Below are 21,120 nucleotides of genomic sequence, written 5' to 3' on the forward strand. Positions count from 1 at the left end.
CAAGAGGTACAACAGTCAGGGATTCTAGTCAATTGTATTTGTCTTTATTACTGGACAATATCTGATTGGAGTCATAGAATCTTCAAGGTGGAAGGAACCATAGAAATCATATGGCCCAGCCTTTAACTGAAGGCAGGCTCAGCCTGGACACTGGCATTAAGGTGAATTTGGATGATGGCTTTTTGGTGGTGGCATTTAAAAAAGAAAAAAAATGGGGAGAAATTCTTGAGAGGTGCCTTTTTTCCTCTTTAGGTTATAACTTACACTATCATGTCATAATCTCTTAGACTTAGACATGGGTTGGCAAGAAGGGATTTCAGTGTGAGGACTGTTTATAATTATACCAACAGTGTTAATATCACTGAGAGACAAGGCAAGTAAAACAAACCAGAAGCCCAGACCATATGTAACCCAGACCATATGTACCAAACAACCATGTAAAATAATGCTTAGTATTTGGCAGTAACTAATTAGGGCTTGTATTCTAGTGTTTCTGTTGATTCTGCAGTATCAGGTGATTTTGTGTCTGCTTGAATTCCTTTGGTGATGCTAGTTCTGGACCTCAGGAACTTATTTCATTGCTGGGTAGTTCTAGTTCTCAGTCCTTACGCTGAGCCAGGTTTATGATGTAGCTTCCCACATGTATTGACTTTGCCAGGAATAGTGCTGGAAAAGGCTATTCCTTTATCTTCTGGCCAAACTACTCCAGTTACTTAAAATCTTCTTATGGCATGACATCTAGGTCTCTTGCTTTTCTTACCCGATTTGTTAGTGTGTACCTCTTACAGTGTGTGGTCGGAAACAAATGTAGTCAAGGCAGAGAAAAGATGTGGAAGGGGAGATGAGGAAATGAACTCGAGTGCCAGCAAAGACACTATGCAGCTGCTACTGCACGCATGGTTTGTTTGTTTGTTTGTTTTTAAGTTATTAAATCTGAAAGAGTGGTGAAACCAAGACAATAGCTTTACTGAGTGTCACAAAGCTGGAATTTAAACAGTCTTCCTAATCCTGAAACTGTGTGCTTTTTATTACTGCTTGGATCCAAACAGTTGACTACTGATGCAGCCTGATTGTATTAACTGTTCTGGTAGCTGCATCCACTGCTGGCTCTTGAAACTTGGACTCAACTGAAGTCCCTAGACATAAATGTAATCAGCTGGCCCAGACACATCACCTGGAAGAAGGCAGTTTAATGTGGTGCTTTAAGATTTAAATTTAATTCTGACATGTCCTTGTTTAAAATTTTTCAGTGGCTTCTTACTGCTTTAAGATAACTTGACTTAAAAGGCCCTGCAGAATCTGTTCCCTAGCTCTCCAGCCTATCCTCCCCTCTGTTCTCTCCATTCTTGGTCATTGCTGTATTATGCTCTTGGTCAAAAGGTGCTAACAGGCCATGCTACACTGTCTTAGGCCAGTGACTCTGAGTTTTACTCTTTCATTTTGGATTCTCGGGAACCGTTTTTACTATCGTGGATGTCAAAAAGTAATAGTGGTGTGAGGTATTGCAAAAGTGTTAAGGAAGAGCATCCTGCTGAACATTTAAATGCAGGTGTTAGGGAGCTGAACTCCTTGGAGCAACTGGTTTGAGATCTCTAGGGGTAGGTGTTTTATCAAGCCTTAAAACTGTATCAGTATGTGCATCTCTGACTTCAAGCTGACCCCAAAGAATATTGAAGGTATAGACAGCTTTGTCTTGTGTTGAGAATTGTGAAAGTTCCCACTGGGGATGGGACAGTAAGCAACTGTATTCGAACAGTGAGACTGTTTCAAATGAATAACCAATTACCAACTGTGGATACTTTTATAGATACTTTGAAGCATGATTATACTAGTGGTGATTACAATGAAATTATTGATTTGTTGGGTTGTTGGCTTTTTTAAAGTGTTATTTCTTCATTTATGCAGTCAAAAAGTACCTATTGGCACAAGTGGTTTAACTCAAATTTGTCTTATGTGGTGCTCAGACAGCTTCAAAGCTTGCAGAAAGTTGCCCTGTAGTTGACCAAAAGTTCAGACCTAGTTAGATTAAGTTAAACCTGATAACAGTTGAAGTTAGGTTAATTATAGTTAGACTTTGACTTCCTACTACTATATTCTTATGTTTTGTTACGGACTGAAACCCTAGGGCAGTTTAGGATCTTCTTGATGATTATAGCTGTTCCACCAAGATGTTACATTTTTTCTTTCTATGTCACATAGAAGGTATAAATGCCAGTAATTTTTTAAAAATTAATTAATTAATTAATTTTTGGCTGCGTTGGGTCCTCCTTGCTGTTATGCGGGCTCTCGGGCCACTCCCCGTTGCAGTGCTCCGTCCTCTCGTTGTGGTGGCTTCTCTTGTTGCGGAGCATGGGCTGCAGGAGCGTGGGCTTCAGTAGTTGTGGCACGCAGGCTCAGCAGCTGTGGCTCGCAGGGCTCCAGAGCGCAGGCTCAGCAGTTGTGGTGCACGGGCCTGGTTGCTTCGTGGCATGTGGGATCCTCCGGGACCAGGGCTCGAACCAGTGTCCCCCGCATTGGCAGGCGGATTCCCAACCACTGCGCCACCAGGGAAGCCCTGTGCCGGTAATTTGAATAGAACCTTTCACATTTCAATTTGGGGCAGCCTTCTTCAAGGCTCCTTTAGGTAAATATGAGTCTCTTTTCTATATATCCTTCAATCCAGTGGACAAGTGGAGTGCACTTACTGCTATTCTACCTTTCACCTCTAGATAATTGACACACCCAGGAGATGGGCACTTTTTCCTTACTCTGGATCAGCTGTACATAGATGCATATTTGGGGCAGTTATGGTCTGCCAACATGAAATCTTCATAACTCTGCTCAAGAGAAAGAGACCAAAGTCAGTGATGGGAGGGAGGATGCAAGGGGTGGTGGTGGTTCTACCCACTTTACAAGATCAGGATTATCTACAAAAAATAAAGACCTTTATCACTTCCCTGATCCACCTGGTTACTTACAGATTGCTGCTTGGCCCCCCGCCCTATTTCCAGTTTAGTTGGTCTGAGGTGAGGTCTCAAAAGTTGCACTTGTAGCAAATTCCCAGGTCCTCTTAGAAACTGAGTCATTCTCTGATACTTGGTTTTTGGAAACTGCTAGTTAGGTACACATGTTCTCCTTCAGAACAAGAGTCTGCTAAATGAAGGACAGAAAGTGATTTCACTTTGCCTCTACCTTTGCAACAAATTTTACTTGTATTTTCACATGTGGCTTTTAAAGAATTAAAATGGTTTCTCCAAGAATTGAAACATATACAGTAGTTTGACCCTTTCAGGTTTACGTTGTTTCTTGCTTATCTTTGATTTTTTTGCAGATAGAGCTGCCGTTATGGCTGAAGTTAGTGGAAAACAAGAAGCTACCTCTGTAGGACTGTAAAATGAGAGCAGTAGTCAGACTTAACCCGCAGAGACAAGATTAAATGATGACCTCAAAGTTTAAATTGGTGTCTGTATCTATAGGCAACCTTCCTGTGGTACCATCATGGATAATTTTATGGTCATACGGTCTAGGTCTACTTTCTTTGTGTTCATGTCTCGTATTTGTGTAGATAGACTATAACAGTAGAATATAGTATTAGTATATAGTGCTCCTGTGTTATTAGAATATATTGGTCATGAATTCTTTGAGTACTGACTTGTAAACCAACTTGTGGTTCTTTGTCTCACAGGTATTTCATGCATGGGGTTTGTAAGGAAGGAGATAACTGTCGATACTCACATGACCTCTCTGACAGTCCATATGGTGTAGTGTGCAAGTATTTTCAGCGAGGGTACTGTATTTACGGAGACCGCTGCAGGTAAGAATTTGTTTCCAATTCAGTTTTGTTCAGGGGTGGATGGAGAGGTTGGCAGAAAAAAATGAGAGTAAAATACGTAATTCCAACAACTTTGTAAATAATAGATTTGAAATAGTCCTTTTTTTTTTTTGCCACGCCTCGCAGCTTGCAGGATCTTAGTTCCCCGACCAGGGATTGAACCCGGGCCATGGCAGTGAAAGCACCAAGTCCTAACCACTGGATCGCCAGGGAATTCCCTAAAGTAGTACTTTAAAAAGTGCTCATTAGAAATGTTAGCACACTGACAGATCTCTCTCTTGGAGGGAATGTATTACATTTAAAAAATGAGTTTATGATACAGTCCTAAGTTTAAATAGTGCCTGAGGAGCAACTTCCGGCAAACCTATGGATAGGGTATGGTGAAGGCGTGTTTGTTAATGGCATTTCCTCCTTTTTAAAAAATTTATTTATTTATTTATTTATTTTTGGCTGTGTTGGGTCTTCATTGCTGTGCGAGGGCTTTCTCTAGTTGCGGCAAGCGGGGGCCACTCTTCATCGCGGTGCGCGGGCCTCTCACTGTTGCGGCCTCTCTTGTTGTGGAGCACAGGCTCCAGATGCACAGGCTCATTAGCTGTGGCTCACGGGCCTAGTTGCTCCGCGGCACGTGGGATCTTGCCAGACCAGGGCTCGAACCCGTGTCCCCTGCATTGGCAGGCAGATTCTCAACCACTGTGCCACCAGGGAAGCTCAATAGCATTTCCTCTTAAAGACCAAGAATAAGGTTAATATTTGACCAGTTGGGACTAGTTTCAGTTGTTCTCTATTAGTATGAATTATGGGGAGAAAATGGGATCATAGGCATTTGGAACAGTGTATTAGGTTACTAGTTAAGAGGGCTTGTCATTCCAACTAAACTTTCATAAACCACTTGAGCTCGCAAGACTAAATTTTAAGCCAAGATTTACAGAAAATGCTTCAGAACAGTCTCTAGTATCTATCTCAGAACTGTGGAAAACCAAGAGGGATTAGTTATTAAGTAACCTCTATCATTATTCATTGAATTGGTACCATAATCCTGTTATATTGCAATTCAGCAGTAGTGGGTTCTGTGGGTTCTGCTAGCAATTGGGTAGAGCTTTTCTTCTCTTTTTCTTTTTGGCCGTACTGCACAACACATGGGATCTTAGTTCCCTGACCAGGGAACCAAACCCGCACCCCCTGCAGTGGAAGCACCAAGTCCTAACGACTGGACCACCAGGGAAGTCCCAGTTAGAGCTTTTCTTTATCTTCTCAGTTTAGAAAATATCTAAGTGCATTATCTATTGATGTTAAACAAGTTACCCTGAAAATCAGCAGTTTGAAAACAGCAAACATTTATTATCTCATATTCTGAAGTCTGGAATCTTGGAGTGGCTTAGCTGGGTGGGTGGTTCTAGCTTAGAGACTCTCAAGAGATTGCGGCCAAGATTTCAGCCAGGTCTGCCATCATCTGAAGTCTCAATGGGGGCCTGAGGACCACTTTGAAGGTGGCTCACTCACACATCTGTTGGTGGGAGGCCTTAGTTCCTCGCCTTGTGGACATTTCCCTAGGGCTGCTTTAGTGTCCTCACACTAACTTGTCCCCAGAGTAAGTGATTCAAGAGAGACAGCAAGGACGAAACCACAATACCTTTTTATGACCTAGTCTCAGAAGTCACACACTGTCACTTCCACTATATTCTGTTTATGACAAGCGAGTCACTAAGTCCAGCCCACTTTCAAGGGGAAAGAAATTGGCCTCCACCTGTTGAAGGGGGTGGGGACTGTCAAAGAATTTCGGGCATATTTTATTTTATATTTTTTAAGGTTTTTTTAAAAAATTTATTTAAAATTTTTTTTTTTTTTTGGCTGTGTTGGGTCTTCGTTGCTGTGTGGGCTTTCTCTAGTTGCAGCGAGCGGGGACTACTCTTTGTTGCGGTGCGCGGGCTTCTCATTGCGGTGGCTTCTCTTGTCATGGAGCACGGGCTCTAGGCACGTGGGCTTAAGTAGTTGTGGCATGATGGCTCAGTAGTTGTGGCTCACGGGCTCTAGAGCGCAGGCTCAGTAGTTGTGGCGCACGGGCTTAGTTGCTCCGCGGCATGTGGGATCTTTCCGGACCAGGGATCGAACCTGTGTCCCCTGCATTGGCAGGCGTATTCTTAACCACTACGCCACCAGGGAAGTCCCGGGCATATTTTAAATGATCACACTAGATAAGATATTTTGACAGTGTCATAGCCAATTTTAGCATCCTATTATCAGAAAAGAATTCTGTCAACTATTGGGTTCAAAAGCTTAGAGTTCAAAATACTAAGAAATTATTGACGGGTGGAATATTGATGTTAGGTTATCTCACATCTGTTTTACTTAGGAAATCTAGTAAGGGTAGAGAAGAAGGAAGATTCTTTCCATGTAATTGTAGGAAGGATCCCAGAAATGGAACCCCTGGTATCTGAGTTTAGTGGTCATTTTGCCCTCTGCTGATTTTTTTCATTGCAATATTGCTAGAAGGAAAAAACTGATACAATGACACTCAAAAAAAAAGCCCAAAACTAAAAAACCCAGATATGTCTTTTGTAGTCAGTCACAATATTAAAAAGGGCAATAGGTGTTAGAAATCCATCCTACTGTGAATTAACGATTCTTTGTAGTAGGATGGTCTCTGCAAGATTTTTTTAAAAAAATCTTTATTGGAGTATAATTGCTTCACAATACTGTGTTAGTTTCTGTTGCACAACAAAGAGAATCAGCCATATGTATACACATGTCCCCATATCCCCTCCCTCTTGAGCCTCCCTCCCACCCTCCCTATCCCACCCCTCTAGGTCATCACAAAGCACCAAGCAGATCTCCCTGTGCTATGCTGCTGCTTCCCACCAGCCAACTGTTTTACATTTGGTAGTGTATATATGTTGATGCTACTCTCACTTCGCCCCAACTTTGCCCTCCCAGCCATCCATGTCCTCAAGTCCATTTTCTATGTCTACCTCTTTATTTCTGCCCTGCAACTAGGTTCATCAGTACCTTTTTTTTTTTTTTTTTAGATTCCATATATATGCGTTAGCATACGGTATTTGTGTTTCTCTTTCTGACTTACTTCACTCTATGACACACTCTAGGTCCATCCACCTCGCTACAAATAACTCAATTTCGTTTCTTTTTATGGCTGAGTAATATTCCATTGTGTATATGTGCCACATCTTCTTTATCCATTCATCTGTCGAAGGACACTTAGGCTGCTTCCATGTCCTGGCTATTGTAAATAGTGCTGCAATGAACATTGTGGTGCATGTCTTTTTGAATTATGGTTTTCTCAGGGTATAAGCCCAGTAGTGGGCTTGCTGGGTCATATGGTAGTTCCAGTTTTAGTTTTTAAAGGAACCTCCATACTGTTCTCCTTAGTGGTTGTATCAATTTACATTCCCACCAATAGTGCAGGAGGGTTCCCTTTTCACCACACCCTTTCCAGCATTTATTGTTTCTAAATTTTTTGATAATGGCCATTCTGACTGTTGTGAGGTGATACCTCATTGTAGTTTTGATTTGCATTTCTCTAATAATTAGTGATGTTGAGCATCTTTTCATGTGCCTCTTGGCCATCTGTATGTCTTCCTTGGTGAAATGTCTATTTAGGTCTTCTGCCCATTTTTTAACTGGATTTGTTTTTTTTGATATTGAGCTGTTTGTATATTTTGGAGATTCATCCTTTGTCTGTTGTTTCATTTGCAAGTATTTTCTCCCATTCTGAGGGTTGTCTTTTTGTCTTGTTTATGGTTTACTTTGCTGTGCAAAGTTTTTAAGTTTAATTAAGTCCCATTTGTTTATTTTTGGTTTTTTTTCCGGTACTCTAGGAGGTGGGTCAAAAAAGATCTTGCTGTGGTTTATGTCAAAGAGTGTTTTTCCTATGTTTTCCTCTAAGAGTTTTATAGTGTCTGGTCTTACATTTAAGTCTTTAATCCATTTGGAGTTTATTTTTGTGTATGGTGTTAGGTAGTGTTCTAATTTCATTCTTTCACATGTAGCTGTCCAGTTTTCCCAGCACCACTTATTGAAGAGGCCGTCTTTTCTCCATTGTATGTTCTTGCCTCCTTTGTTGTAAATTAGGTGTCCATGTGTGCGTGGGTTTATCTCTGGGCATTCTATCTTGTACCATTGATCTATATTTCTCTTTGTGTGCCAGTACCATACTGTCTTGATTACTGTAGCTTTGTGGTGTAGTTTGAAGTTGGGGAGCCTTATTCCTCCAGCTCCATTTTTCTTTCTCAAGACTGCTTTGGCTATTTGGGGTCCTTTGTGTTTCCATATGAATTGTAAAATTTTTTGTTCTAATTCTGTGAAGAATGCCATTGGTAGTTTGATAGGGATTGCATTGAATCTGTAGATTGCTTTGGCTAGTATAGTCATTTTCACAATATTGATTTTTCCAATCCAAGAACATGGAGAGAACATGGATTTCTCCATCTCTTTATGTCATCTTTGATTTCTTTCATCAGTATTTTATAGTTTTCTGAGTACAGGTCTTTCGCCTCCTTAGGCAGGTTTATTCCTAGGTATTTTATTCTTTTCGTTGCAGTGGTAAATGGGAGTGTTTCCTTAATTTCTCTTTCTGATTTTTTGTTGTTGGTGTATAGGAATGCCAGAGATTTCTGTGCATTAATTTTGTATCCTGCAACCTTACCAAATTCATTGATTAGTTCTAGTAGTTTTCTGGTGGCATCTTTAGGATTCTCTATGTATAGTATCATGTCATCAGCAAACAGTGACAGTTTTATTTCTTCTTTTCCAATTTGTATTCCTTTTATTTCTTTATCTTCTCTGATTGCCATGGCTAGGACTTCCAAAACTATGTTGAATAAGAATGGCGAGAGTGGACATGCTTGTTTTGTTCCTGATCTTAGAGGAAATGCTTTCAGTTTTTCACCATTGAGTATGATGCTTGCTGTGGGTTTCATATGTGTCTTTTATTATGTTGAGGTAGGTTCCCTCTTTGCCCATTTTCTGGAGAGTTTTTATCATAAATGGGTGTTGAATTTTGTCAAAAGCTTTTTCTGCATCTTTTGAGATGATCATATGGTTTTTCTTCAGTTTGTTAATATGGTGTATCACATTGATTTGCATATATTGAAGAATCCTTGCATCCCTGGGATAAATCCCACTTGATCATGGTGTATGATCCTTTTAATGTGTTGTTGGATTCAGTTTTCTAGTATTTTTTTCAGGATTTTTGCATCTATGTTCATCAGTGATATTGGTCTATAATTTTCTTTTTTTGTGATATCTTTTTCTGGTTTTGGTATCAGGGTGATGGTGGCTTCGTAGAATGAATTTGGGAGTGTTTCTCCCTCTGCAGCTTTTTGGAAGAGTTTGAGAAGGATCAGTGTTAGCTCTTCTACAAGCTTGATAGAATTCGCCTGTGAAGCCATCTGGTCCTGGACTTTTGTTTGTTGGAAGATTTTAAATTATGGTTTCAATTTCATTACGTGTGATAGATCTGTTTATATTTTCTGATTCTTCCTGGTTCAGTCTTGGAAAATTGTACCTTTCCAAGAATTTGTCCATTTCTTTGTGGTTGTCCATTTTATTGGCATATGGTTGTTTGTAGTAGTCTCTTATAATCCTTTATATTTCTGCAGTGTCAGTTGTGATTTCTCCTTTTTCATTTCTAATTTTATTGATTTGTTTCCTCTCCCTTTTTTTTCTTGATGAGTCTGGCTAAGGGTTTATCAATTTTGTTTATCCTCTCAAAGAACCAGCTTTTAGTTTCATTGATCTTTGCCATTGTTTTCTTCATTTGTTTCATTTATTTCTGCTCTGATCTTTATGATTTCTTTCCTTTTACTGACTTTGGGTTTTCTTTGTTCTTCTTTCTCTAGTTGTTTTAAGTGTAGGGTTAGATTGTGTATTTGAGATTTTTCTTGTTTTTTGAGGTGAGATTGAATTGCTATAAATTTCCCTCTTAGAACTGCTTCTGCTGCGTCCCATAGGTTTTGGGTCATGGTGTTTTTGTTGTCATTTGTTTCTATGTATTTTTTTATTTCTTCTTTGATTTCTTCAGTGATCTCTTTAGCCTCCATGTATTTTTGTTTTTTACAGTTTTTTTCCTGTAATTTACTTCCAATCTCATAGCGTTGTGGTCAGAAAAGATGCTTGATATGATCTCAGTTTTCTTAAATTTTCCGAGGCTTGATTTGTGACCCAAGATGTGATATATCCTGGAGAATGTTCCATGTGCACTTGAGAAGAAAGTATATTCTGCCACTTTTGGGTGGATAAATACAATTAGATCTGCCTGGTCTGTTGTGTCATTTAAAGCTTGTGTTTCCTTATTTATTTTCTGTTTGGATAATCTGTCCATTGGTGTAAGTGGGGTGCTAAAGTCTCCTACTATTATTGTGTTACTGTCGATTTCTTCTTTCATCGTTGTTCGCAGTTGCCTTACGTATTGAGGTGCTCCTATGTTGGGTGCATAAACATTTATCACTGTTACATCTTCTTGGATTGATCCCTTGATCATTATGTGGTGTCCCTCCTTATGTCTTGTAACAGTCTTTATTTTAAAGTCTATTTTATCTGATACAAGTATTGCTACTCCAGCTTTCTTTTGATTTGCATTTGCATGGAATATCTTTTTCCATCCCTTCACTTTCAGTCTGTATGTGTCCCTAGGTCTGAAGTGGGTCTCTTGTAGACAGCATATATATGGGTCTTGTTTTTGTATCCATTCAGCCAGTCTGTGTTTTTTGGTTGGGGCATTTGATCCATTCACATTCAAGGTTATTATCAATATGTATGTTCCTATTACCATTTTCTTAATCATTTTGGGTTTGTTTTTGTGGGTCTTTTTCTTCTCTTGTGTTTCCTGCTTAGAGAAGTTTCTTTAGCATTTGTTGTAAAGCTGGTTAGGTGGTGCTGAATTCTTTTAGCTTTTGCTTGTCTGAACAGCTTTTGACTTCTCCATCAAATCTGAATGAGATCCTTGCTGGTTAGAGTTATCTTGGTTGTAGGTTTTTCTCTTTCATCACTTTAAGTATATCCTGCCACTCCCTTCTGGCCTGAAGAGTTTCCGCTGAAAAATCAGCTGATAACCTTATGGGGATTCCTTTGTATGTTATTTTTTGTTTTCCCTTGCTGCTTTTAATATTTTTCTTTGAATTTAATTTTTGTTAGTTTGATTAATATGTGTCTTGGTGTGTTCTTCCTAGGATTTATCCTGTATGGGACTCTCTGTGCTTCCTGGACTTGGGTGATATTTCCTTTCCCATGTTAGGGAAGTTTTCAACTATAATCTCTTCAGATATTTTCTCAGACCCTTTCTCTTCTTCTTTTGGGACCCCTATAATTCGAATGTTGGTGCTTTTAGTGTTGTCCCAGAGGTCTCTGAAATTGTCTTCAATTCTTTTCATTCTTTTTTCTTTATTCTGCTCCTCCGAAGTTATTTCCACCATTTTGTCTTCCAGCTCACTTATTCGTTTTTCTGCCTCAGTTATCTGTTATTGATTCCTTCTGGTGTATTTTTCATTTCAGTTATTGTGTTGTTCATCTCTGTTTGTTCTTTAGTTCTTCTAGATCTTTGTTAAACATTTCTTGTATTTTCTCAGTCCATGCCTCCATTCTACTTCCAAGATTCTGGATCATCTTTACTGTCATTACTGTGAATTCTTTTTCAGGTAGATTGCCTATTTCCTCTTCATTTATTTGGTCTTGTAGGTTTTTACCTTGCTCCTTCATCTGTGATATATTTTTTTTGCCGTCTCTCTCTCTCTCTCCCTTTTTTTTTTTTTTTTTGAGTGGGATTATGTTCCTGTCTTACTGGTTGTTTGGCCTGAGGCTTCCAACACTGGGGTTTGTAGGCTATTGAGTAGAGCTGGGTTTTGTTGCTGAGATGAGAGATTCCGTGAGGCCTCACTCTGATGAATATTCCCTGGAGTTTGAGGTTCTCTGTTAGTACAGTGGTTCAGACTCGGAACTCCCACCAGCGGAGCTTCGGCCCAACTCCGGGCTTGTGAACCAAGATGCCGCAAGCCGCCTGGGGTGACAAAAAAAAGAAAAATAACCAATAATATAGTAAAAAATAAAATTAGCCTAGGAAACTAACAGATATTTTAGGAAGAATATAAAAATAAAAATATAGATGAGTCAACAACCAGAATGTGCATCAGTACCACAATAGTAGAAAAAAAAAGAGGAGGAGGGAAATGAAAAAGGGCGGAGAAGGGGAGAAAGGCCTTGGCTTTGGAGAGTGGGGCCTAAGCAAGGGCAAGGTTTGGGCAGTGGGCAGGGCCAGTGCTCAGGACCCACAGGGCTGGAAAAGGCCTTGGGGACTGTGGGGGGTGGGGCTTAGGCTCAAGGAGCAGAGGTTGGTCTCAGAGGGTGGGGGACCGCACCTGGGAGCCCAGCAGGCTTCCTGGGCTCGAGTGGGCGGGGCAAACACCCTCCTCTCCTCTCCAGCTCCTCCTGGAGGGCCCCTCCCATCTGCCTCTCGTGATCTCCCCGGCCTCCCTCCTGTGCCCCCAAGGACCCGCGCGGCCTGGAGGGGGGTGTGGAGGACAGGGGGCCCTCACCTGGGAGCTCAGCAGGCTTCCTGGGCTCGAGTGGGCAGGGCAAACACCCTCCACTCCTCTCCCACTCCTCCTGGATGGCTCCTCCCGCCTGCCCCTCCTCATCTCCCCACCCTCAGGGGCACCAATCCTGTCTGGCCTCCACTTCTCCCGCTGTCAGTCTCCCTGTGTCCTACCGGTTCACCTTGGGGTTCCTCCTGTCTCCTTGGGTGTCAGAGTCCACCACCAGCGGCCAGCAGGTGCCCTAGCTGTGGGGAGACGCTAACTCCGCGTCTTCCCGCACCGCCATCTTGACTCCACCTCCTCTGCAGGGTTTTTAAACCAACTTAATTCCTTGACTAGGCAGTCAGTTGAAAATCCTTGTAAACTGTAGGGAGAGAGGAATTGAATGTAGGTGAGAGTGGACACAGGGCTGTAAGGTGTGCAGCAGAGAGGTGTGGAGAATAATATACTGTGTGATAGATTGTGGAAAAGTATGGTTGTTAACAGCTGAGCCTCTTATTTCAGAAGAGAGTCTCATATGATTGGACCATAGAGGTGAAATGACTGGGAAGTAAGGGGGTAAATTGAAGAAATCCGAGCTAAGGCCTAGGCTCCATGTGTTAATCAGCTTAGTTTTCAGGTAGCTTTGCCAGCCCCAAATGGCATTCCATGTTCTCCTTGGGAGTAAGTATAGAAGCCCATCTTCCGCATTACCCTGTATTCAGAGTGGGCTTCCTTGTGGGAGACCAAGGTTGAAGGCCAGGGAGTAAGGTAGGTGCCCTGTTTCAGTGAGGCTCTGATACTTAGGTGGATGCAAGTCACCTAACAAACTGCTTTTTTCTTTTTATTTTTCTCTTTAATAAGGGTACACAGCTCCCTTTTTGGGGAATGATCCTGATTTGAGCTGAGTTTAGTGCTCTTAGGGTAAAGTGAAAGGAGTTAGGGAAACCTACATCCCAATAGTCTACCTGAAAGGAAAGTTTGGTGATAATTGTTTGGGACAGGCTGATATAGGTGATTATTAAGAGCTTGATTATAGACTAGCTAAGGAAGGAATCTGATGGAGCGGCTTGTTCCAAGATTGTTTGTTTCCTCATTAAAATTGTACTTGGGGGCTTAAGCCTACTTGTCACTCTTACTATGTAGAGATCTTTTTATACAACTTGGCCAATGCCCAGGGATTTTGAGTAATTTAACTCCTCATGAAGGGAGTAGTTTATAATGAAAGATAATATCCTAGTTCCAACAGGTCAGAAGTGTTGCTGCATCTGTGTTGCAGAAGTGTTGCTGTATCCGTGTTGCAGAAGTGTTGCTGCATCCATGTTGCATAACGGGGGTGCTGTTATTTAGTGATGCCGGTTCTTTGTTGCTCAGGACTGTTGCAGGAGATCTGGCATCCTTTGCCCCCACTGCATAAGTGCCATTAGAACTCCTAGTCATTGTTTCTGAACAGCCACTTGGGAAAGGGACAGGACTGCCTTGGTTGACAACCATTGTTATGGTAGATCTTGTTTCCTTTGGAGTGACCGTGAGGCGTGCGGGATCTTAGTTTCCTGACCAGGGATTGAACCCATGCTCCCTGCAGTGGTAGCTCAGAGTCCTGACCACTGGACTACCAGGGAATTCCCCTTTGGAGGGATTTTTGCCCTATAGACCTACCAAATCCCATAAGTTAAAATCTTTAAAGGCAGATATCAAAGCTCAGAATGATTGGGGGTGGGGAGTTGCAAGCCAACCACAGGGAGAAATGTCTGTCTTTTGTGTAGAGGTAGAAGAAAAATGGATTAAACTTCCTTAGACAGAAATTGATACTGTATGAAAGTATTTTTTGCAAGATGTGAAAGAAAAACTCAATATTAGTTTCAGTGTTGCCTCAGTATTAACTTACCTCTTAACACTGTGGCTTAAAGGATCAGCAATTCTGTGTTAATTTCTTAAAGAATTAATAACTTTACAAAGCCACTGTCATGGACTGTGAATCCAGTAGATGTGAGAATTCTCTTTAATGCGGCCTGGCAGACTTTCAGTATGGGGCCAGAGAATTAATATTTGTGGCTGGGCAGGCCATACGGTTTCTTGTAGCACAAAAACAGCCCTAGATAAATACATAAGCTAATAGATGTGGCTGTGTTCCAATGAAACTTCATTTTGGGACACTGAAATTTTATCTAATTAATTAGTTAATTAATTTAAACATTTCCGAGAGAGTTTATTTTATTTATTTTTTAAAATTTTATTTTTGGCCGTGCTGTGTGGCATGCGGGATCTTAGTTCCCCAACCAGGGATCAAACCCATGCCCCCTGCATTGGGAGTGCAGAGTCTTAACCACTGGACCCCCAAGGAAGTCCTTGAAATTTTAATTTCAGTTACTTTTCGTGTCATAAAATGATCTTTTTTCCAACTATTTAAAAATGCCAAAACCATTCCTAGCTCCCGTTGGGTTTGGCTTGAGGGCCATAGGTGGCCGGTCCCTGTTCTATGAAGAGCTCCATGCTTCACTGAACCATTAGTTTTTAGTAAACTCCTTTCAAAGTGGGAGTGTTGCTTTTGCCTTTGTCTTTTTCTTTCTTGCTTTATTCTTTCTTATTTGTACTCTACCTTTCCTAGTGCTTACTCACAAATTTTTACTTTAGAAGCGTATTTTATATAGATATATTCTGCACTATTTACAGATGTGAACTTTCGTGCTAATATTCTGTGCTTTCAAAATTTTTATTTATACCTTATTGATTCCTTGATAAATTTTCCTTAAAACCAAAATGCACTCCTTTCAAAAACTTTGTAGTATTTGTAATTTGATAGATGGTGATAAGCATTTGAGTCCTATCTTCTAAGTAGTTTTTTGAGTTATTTACCCTGAAATTCTTTTTTTTTTTAAAGATGGCTCTTAGCCTTTTTTTTTAAATTAATTAATTATTTTATTTATGGCTGTGTTGTGTCTTCGTTTCTGTGCGAGGGCTTTCTCTAGTTGTGGCAAGGGGGGGCCACTCTTCATCGCGGCACGCGGGCCTCTCACTATTGTGGCCTCTCTTGCGGAGCACAGGCTCTAGACACGCAGGCTCAGTAATTGTGGCTCACGGGCCTAGTTGCTCCGCGGCATGTGGGATCTTCCCAGACCAGGGCTCGAACCTGTGTCCCCTGCATTGGCAGGCAGATTCTTAACCACTGCGCCACCAGGGAAGCCCCTACCCTGAAATTCTTGAGATCAATATGGCAAAGGAGAAAGAAAGAGAACTAAAATATGGGTGTCATATCTATTTCTTAGACCCTTTATGTATCTTGACATTTAGTTTTATTTAATCCTTTAATACTTTCCCAAAGCCCTGAAGGCTTTCTGTATTGGTGAAGCTGGCATTTTAAATTCAAGCCTGTCTTAATTCTGAAACCCGGGTTCTTTTCTAACTTAAAGGCTGTGAAAGCAGTTAAAATGTGAGGATATGGGGATAGATTTCTAAGGTTCCTTAAGGCTCTGAAACAAACTTCAGAGCGGTGCTGTTTAATAGAACTTTGTGCGATAGTGTGAATGCCCATAAAGGTGACCCCTAGCTACGTGTGACTACTTATGGAACACTTGAAAACGTAGCTAGTGCCAGGACCAAGGAACTGAGTTTTAAATGTTATTTAAGTATAAATAGCTAGGTATGGCTAATGGCTGCTCTCTTGTACAGGGTGGTTTGGGAGTCACATTAGACCTAGAGCACTACTTACACGTCATCTATAAAATGAAAGAATACCTTCTCATAGTTTTTTGATGATGAAGTGAGGTGGTACAAGTGAAAGAGCGTATTTCTGATCTTCAGCTGGCATAATTCCAGTCTGTGGGATAAATGCACTGGGTTTTGTAGCTGATATCAGGATACTCAAATTACTTGTACTGCAAAGCAGAGTAGGTTACCTACTGCTTAGGAGTAGGAATAGGAAGATTTGAGATAATATAAGGATAAAGACCAGCTCAGCAAATGTTTGCCATAAGCTAAAGGACAGTCTTTAGTTAAAGTTTTACCTCTTCTTTAGATGTAAACACAGACACTTATAACGCAGATGACCCATGGTCAGTACTGCCCAGTTAACTAATTAATTACAACAACTGTCAGATACATACTATATGTTATAACACAGTTTATGTACTGCATTCATAATTTATTGTGTCTGAGTGAATCTCACAGGATAAAATGCTCAAAGAATTGTGAGGATTTTCTCAGGCAGCAAGGTGCTTCTTAAAGGAAATAAACAGTTTTTTTCTGTATTTGGGGATAAGGTTCAATGATAATTTTACAGATGAAAAGCAATCAGGAGATGTGTAGGGTAAGAATTTAGAAAAGAAAATTAGGTGAATGGATGGATGTGGGAAAAAATACATACTGCATATTCTGTAAATACTATCTCTGCATTTTAATATTGGGAGAATTTTGTGTGTTGGTAAAATGTTTCACATATTTACTTGTTGAATTTGAGTGTCAGCCTTGCTTTCTTAATCAGTGTTAATTTTGACTGCACAATCTCTTTAGCAGACTTGACATGGGAACGGTAGTCAACTGTCTGAAACTCCTAATTAGAGTGGAATTTGAAGGGTAATAGATGTTCTTACAGCATGGGTGGGTGAACTATATGGCCTGTAGGGCAAACCTGACCAAAGGATGTTTCTGTAAAGTTTTACTGGAACACAGCACGCATCATCATTTAGATAATGCCTATGGCTGCCTTTTTTTTTTAAATTTATTTATTTTATTTATTTATTTGTGGCTGCATTGGGTCTTCGTTGCTGCGCGCGGGCTTTCTCTAGTTGCGGCGAGCGGGGGCTACTCATTGTTGCGGTGCACGAGCTTCTCACTGTGGTGGCTTCTCTTGTTGCAGAGCACGGGCTCTAGGTGCGTGGGCTTCAGTAGTTGTGGCACGCAGGCTCAGTAGTTGTGACTCACGGGCTCTAGAGCGCAGGCTCGGTAGTTGTGGCGCACGGGCTTAGTTGCTCCACAGCATGTGGGATCTTCCCGGACCAGGGCTTGAACCCATGTCCCCTGCATTGGCAGGCGGATTCTTAACCACTGCGCCACCAGGGAAGCCCCCTATGGCTGCTTTTGAACCACAGCTGCAGAGTTGAATAGTTGTAACATGGGCAGTATGACCTGCAGAGCCCCGAATCTGTGTGTATTTGACTCTTTAAGTTTGCTGACCCCTGGTTTGTGGCCTTGCTGCTCACACTGGTCCCTGGAGTAGCACACTGGCACGTGTGAGGGCTGGTTAGACTCGCAAAACTCTGGGCTGCACCCAGACTTAGAAATTATGTATCTGCCTTTTAACAGTTTTCCACGTGATTCATAGGCACAGTAGTTTGAAAAGAACCCAAGGACAGGATGGGGAATATATTCCATCTAGAGGCTCCTGGTTAGACAGTGACTGCCGACTTTTTAAATTTTATTTTATTTTATTTTTAAGATATGAACACAGCAAGCCATTGAAACAGGAAGAAGCAACTGCTACAGATCTAACTGCAAAGTCACCCCTTGCTGCTTCCTCAAGTCTCTCATCAGTAGTTGGACCGATTGTTGAAATGAATATGGGCGAAGCTGAGTCAAGAAATTCAAACTTTTCAACTGTAGGAGCGGGTTCAGAAGACTGGGTGAACGCCATTGAGTTTGTTCCTGGGCAGCCCTACTGTGGCCGTAGTGAGTATTTTGCTGTGTTGGGTCTTCGTTTCTGTGCAAGGGCTTTCTCTAGTTGCGGCAAGCGGGGGCCACTCTTCATCGCGGTGCGCGGGCCTCTCACTATCGCGGCCTCTCTTGCTGCAGAGCACAGGCTCCAGAAGCGCAGGCTCAGTAATTGTGGCTCACGGGCCTAGTTGCTCCGCGGCATGTGGGATCTTCCCAGACCAGGGCTCGAACCTGTGTTCCCTGCATTGGCAGGCAGATTCTCAACCACTGCGCCACCAGGGAAACCCCCGTAGTGAGTATTTTGAAGAATAAAAACAAGTTAGAGGGATAGAGAGTAGTTCATCAATTAGCTGAGTTTTCACAAGCTTCCTGCTTCCAATCTTCATATTTAGTCTAATCTTAATACTCTTAAATTAGGTTACCTAAGACTTAACAGATGGAGTCAAAGAAACTTTTTGAATCCCAATAGTAATGAATTTAGAATGTTTTGAAAAACTGAAGCGCCTCTCTCTCTTTTTTTCTTTTTTAAAATTTTTCATTTTTGGCTGCATTGGGTCTTCGTTGCTGCGCACGGACTTTCTCTATTTGCGGCGAGCGGGGGCTAATCTTCATTGTGGTGTGCGGGCTTCTCATTGCCGTGGCTTGTCTTGTTGCGGAGCACGGGCTCTAGAGTGCAGGCTCAGTAGTTGTGGCACACATGCTTAGTTGCTCCGCGATATGTGGGATCTTCCCGGACCAGGGCTCGAACCTGTGTCCCCTCCATTGGCAGGCAGATTCTTAACCACAGTGCCACTGGGGAAGTCCCAAGCCTCTCTCCTTTAATAAGTACAGTTGCACAAGAAATACGTAAAAAGGTTTTTTTAAAAAATTTTAAAACAAGGCTAATCTTGGAAATGTCAGTATCAGAAGAAATTCATTTCTTTCAAGAGTAAGGGAATTAGTTCAATAGACTGCTTTGGAGTTTAATTGAAGTTCTTTTCATTTTTTTCTTTTCTGTTAGTTTCTCAGTTACCTTATTTATAGTTCATGTATCTGCCTTATCCGTTTTGGACCTTTACCACACTCTTAAACGTTTTCAGCTGCCCCTTCCTCCACTGAAGCACCCCTGCAGGGCTCAGTGACCAAGGAAGAATCAGAGAAGGAGCAAACTGCAGTGGAAACAAAGAAGCAGCTCTGCCCCTATGCTGCAGTGGGAGAGTGCCGATATGGGGAGAACTGTGTGTATCTCCACGGAGACTCGTGTGATATGTGTGGGCTGCAGGTCCTCCATCCAATGGATGCTGCCCAAAGATCACAACATATAAAAGTAAGTCTTAAGGAAGATATTCTGTTAATAGGTGTGAGAACTATATTTTCCCTTTCACAACATTGTCAGTTCATTTCAGAGAAACGTTTGGTGAATTGGATGGTGATTATCATTAAGTTAGGGATGTTTTCCTTCCTAGGCTTCTTGACTGCTTTATCAAGTAAACTGTGCTTTAGAACCTCAGACTTTGGGCTTTTTTTCCTTTTTCTTTCTTCTTTTTTAAAATAACAGCTTCTCTGAGATTCACATTCTATACAATTTAGTCTTCTAAAATGCACATTTCATTGGTTTTTAATATATTCGCAGAGTTGTGCAACCACTGTTCTCTCTAATTTTAGGACATTTTCATTATCCCAGAAAAGAAACCTCTGGCTCATTAGCTCCACAGCTCTCCATTCTTCCCTTCCTCCAGCTCCTGGCAACAACGGATTTACTTTCTGTCTCTATGGATTTCCCTGTTCTGGACACTTCGTATATGTGGCCTTTTGTGACTGGCTAAAAGATTAGCATGATGTTCTTAGGATTCGTTTGTGTTATAGTGTGTATCAGTACTTCATTCCTTTTCATGGCTGAGTAATAATCCTCTGTATGGCTGTACAACATTTTGTTTTTCCATTTGGGTTGTTTCACCTTTCGGCTATCATGAATAATGCCATGAACATTCGTGTGTAAATTTTTGTGGACATATGTCTTGATTACCTTGGAGTAGAGTTGCTGGGTCACATGGTAACTCTGTGCTTCATATTTTGAGCAACTGCCAAACTTTCTCCACAGTGACTGCACTGTTTTACATTCTCATCAGCGATGGATGAAGGTTTCAAACTATGGTTTCCTAAGCCCATTTGCTGCATGAATTTTTTTTTGTTGGGAAGACCCTGTATTACAAACCTTATATTTATTGGCGCAGATTTTGCTTCTAATCATAATCATCTCTTTTAATAAACTTACTTTGGCTGTGGGTGGTGGTGAAGCACTGGAGTGTGGTTTGACCTCTGTCTCCTCAGCATATTGGCTGTGTGATGTAGCAGGTTGAACCCCTGCATATATTCGGGAGAGCAGTGCCTACTTCAGGGGATTGTTTTTGTTTTTAAAAAAAAGGTTTAGCCTAAGTGTCCATCGACAGATGAATGGATAAAGAAGATGTGGCACATATATACAATGGGATATTACTCAGCTGTAAAAAGAAACGAAATTGAGTTATCTGTAGTGAGGTGGATGGACCTAGAGTCTGTCATACAGAGTGAAGTAAGTCAGAAAGAGAAAACCGAATACCGTATGTGAACACATGTATATGGAATGTAAAAAAAAAAAGGTCATGAAGAACCTAGGGGCAGGACAGGAATAAAGACGCAGACCTAGTAGAGAATCGAGGACACGGGGAGGGGGAAGGAGAAGCTGGGATGAAGTGAGAGAGTGGCATGGACATATATACGCTACCAAATATAAAATAGATGGCTAGTGGGAAGCAGCCACATAGCACAGGGAGATCAGCCCGGTGCTTTGTGACCACCTAGAAGGGTGGGATAGGGAGGGTGGGGGGGAGACGCAAGAGGGAGGGGATATGGGGATATATGTATAAGTAGAGCTGATTCACTTTGTTGTACAGCAGAAACTAACATACCACTATAAAGCAATTATACTCCAATAAAGATGTTTTAAAAAGGTTTAGGAAAAAGATAAAAATATATACTAAAATAACTGGTTATATGGGACTATGGGTGACTTTTCTATTGCTTTTTTGTATTTCCTGTAATTAGCATGTTTCTTAGAGATTAAAATATGTGTAATATAATGTTATGTAAATTATACCTCATTTAAAATAAAAAGTATGTGAT

At 41.2% G+C, this 21,120-nt stretch overlaps 1 protein-coding gene across 2 annotated transcripts in view; it reads left to right on the forward strand.

The window, feature by feature from the left end:
- MKRN1 (makorin ring finger protein 1) overlaps positions 1 to 21,120 on the forward strand; it is a 29,782-nt gene that overhangs the window by 3,904 nt on the left and 4,758 nt on the right. The window contains exons 2-4 of one of the 2 annotated variants that reach the window (XM_007177045.3): positions 3,665 to 3,793; positions 17,765 to 17,994; positions 19,059 to 19,285. In XM_007177045.3, coding sequence (XP_007177107.2) covers positions 3,665 to 3,793; positions 17,765 to 17,994; positions 19,059 to 19,285 — 586 coding nt within the window. The remainder of the gene's footprint in view (positions 1 to 3,664; positions 3,794 to 17,764; positions 17,995 to 19,058; positions 19,286 to 21,120) is intronic. The other variant, XM_057550449.1, reaches the window with a different exon arrangement.

Source organism: Balaenoptera acutorostrata, chromosome 7 (genome assembly GCF_949987535.1).
Source record: "Balaenoptera acutorostrata chromosome 7, mBalAcu1.1, whole genome shotgun sequence".
In the NCBI taxonomy this organism is placed as follows: Eukaryota; Metazoa; Chordata; class Mammalia; order Artiodactyla; family Balaenopteridae; genus Balaenoptera; species Balaenoptera acutorostrata.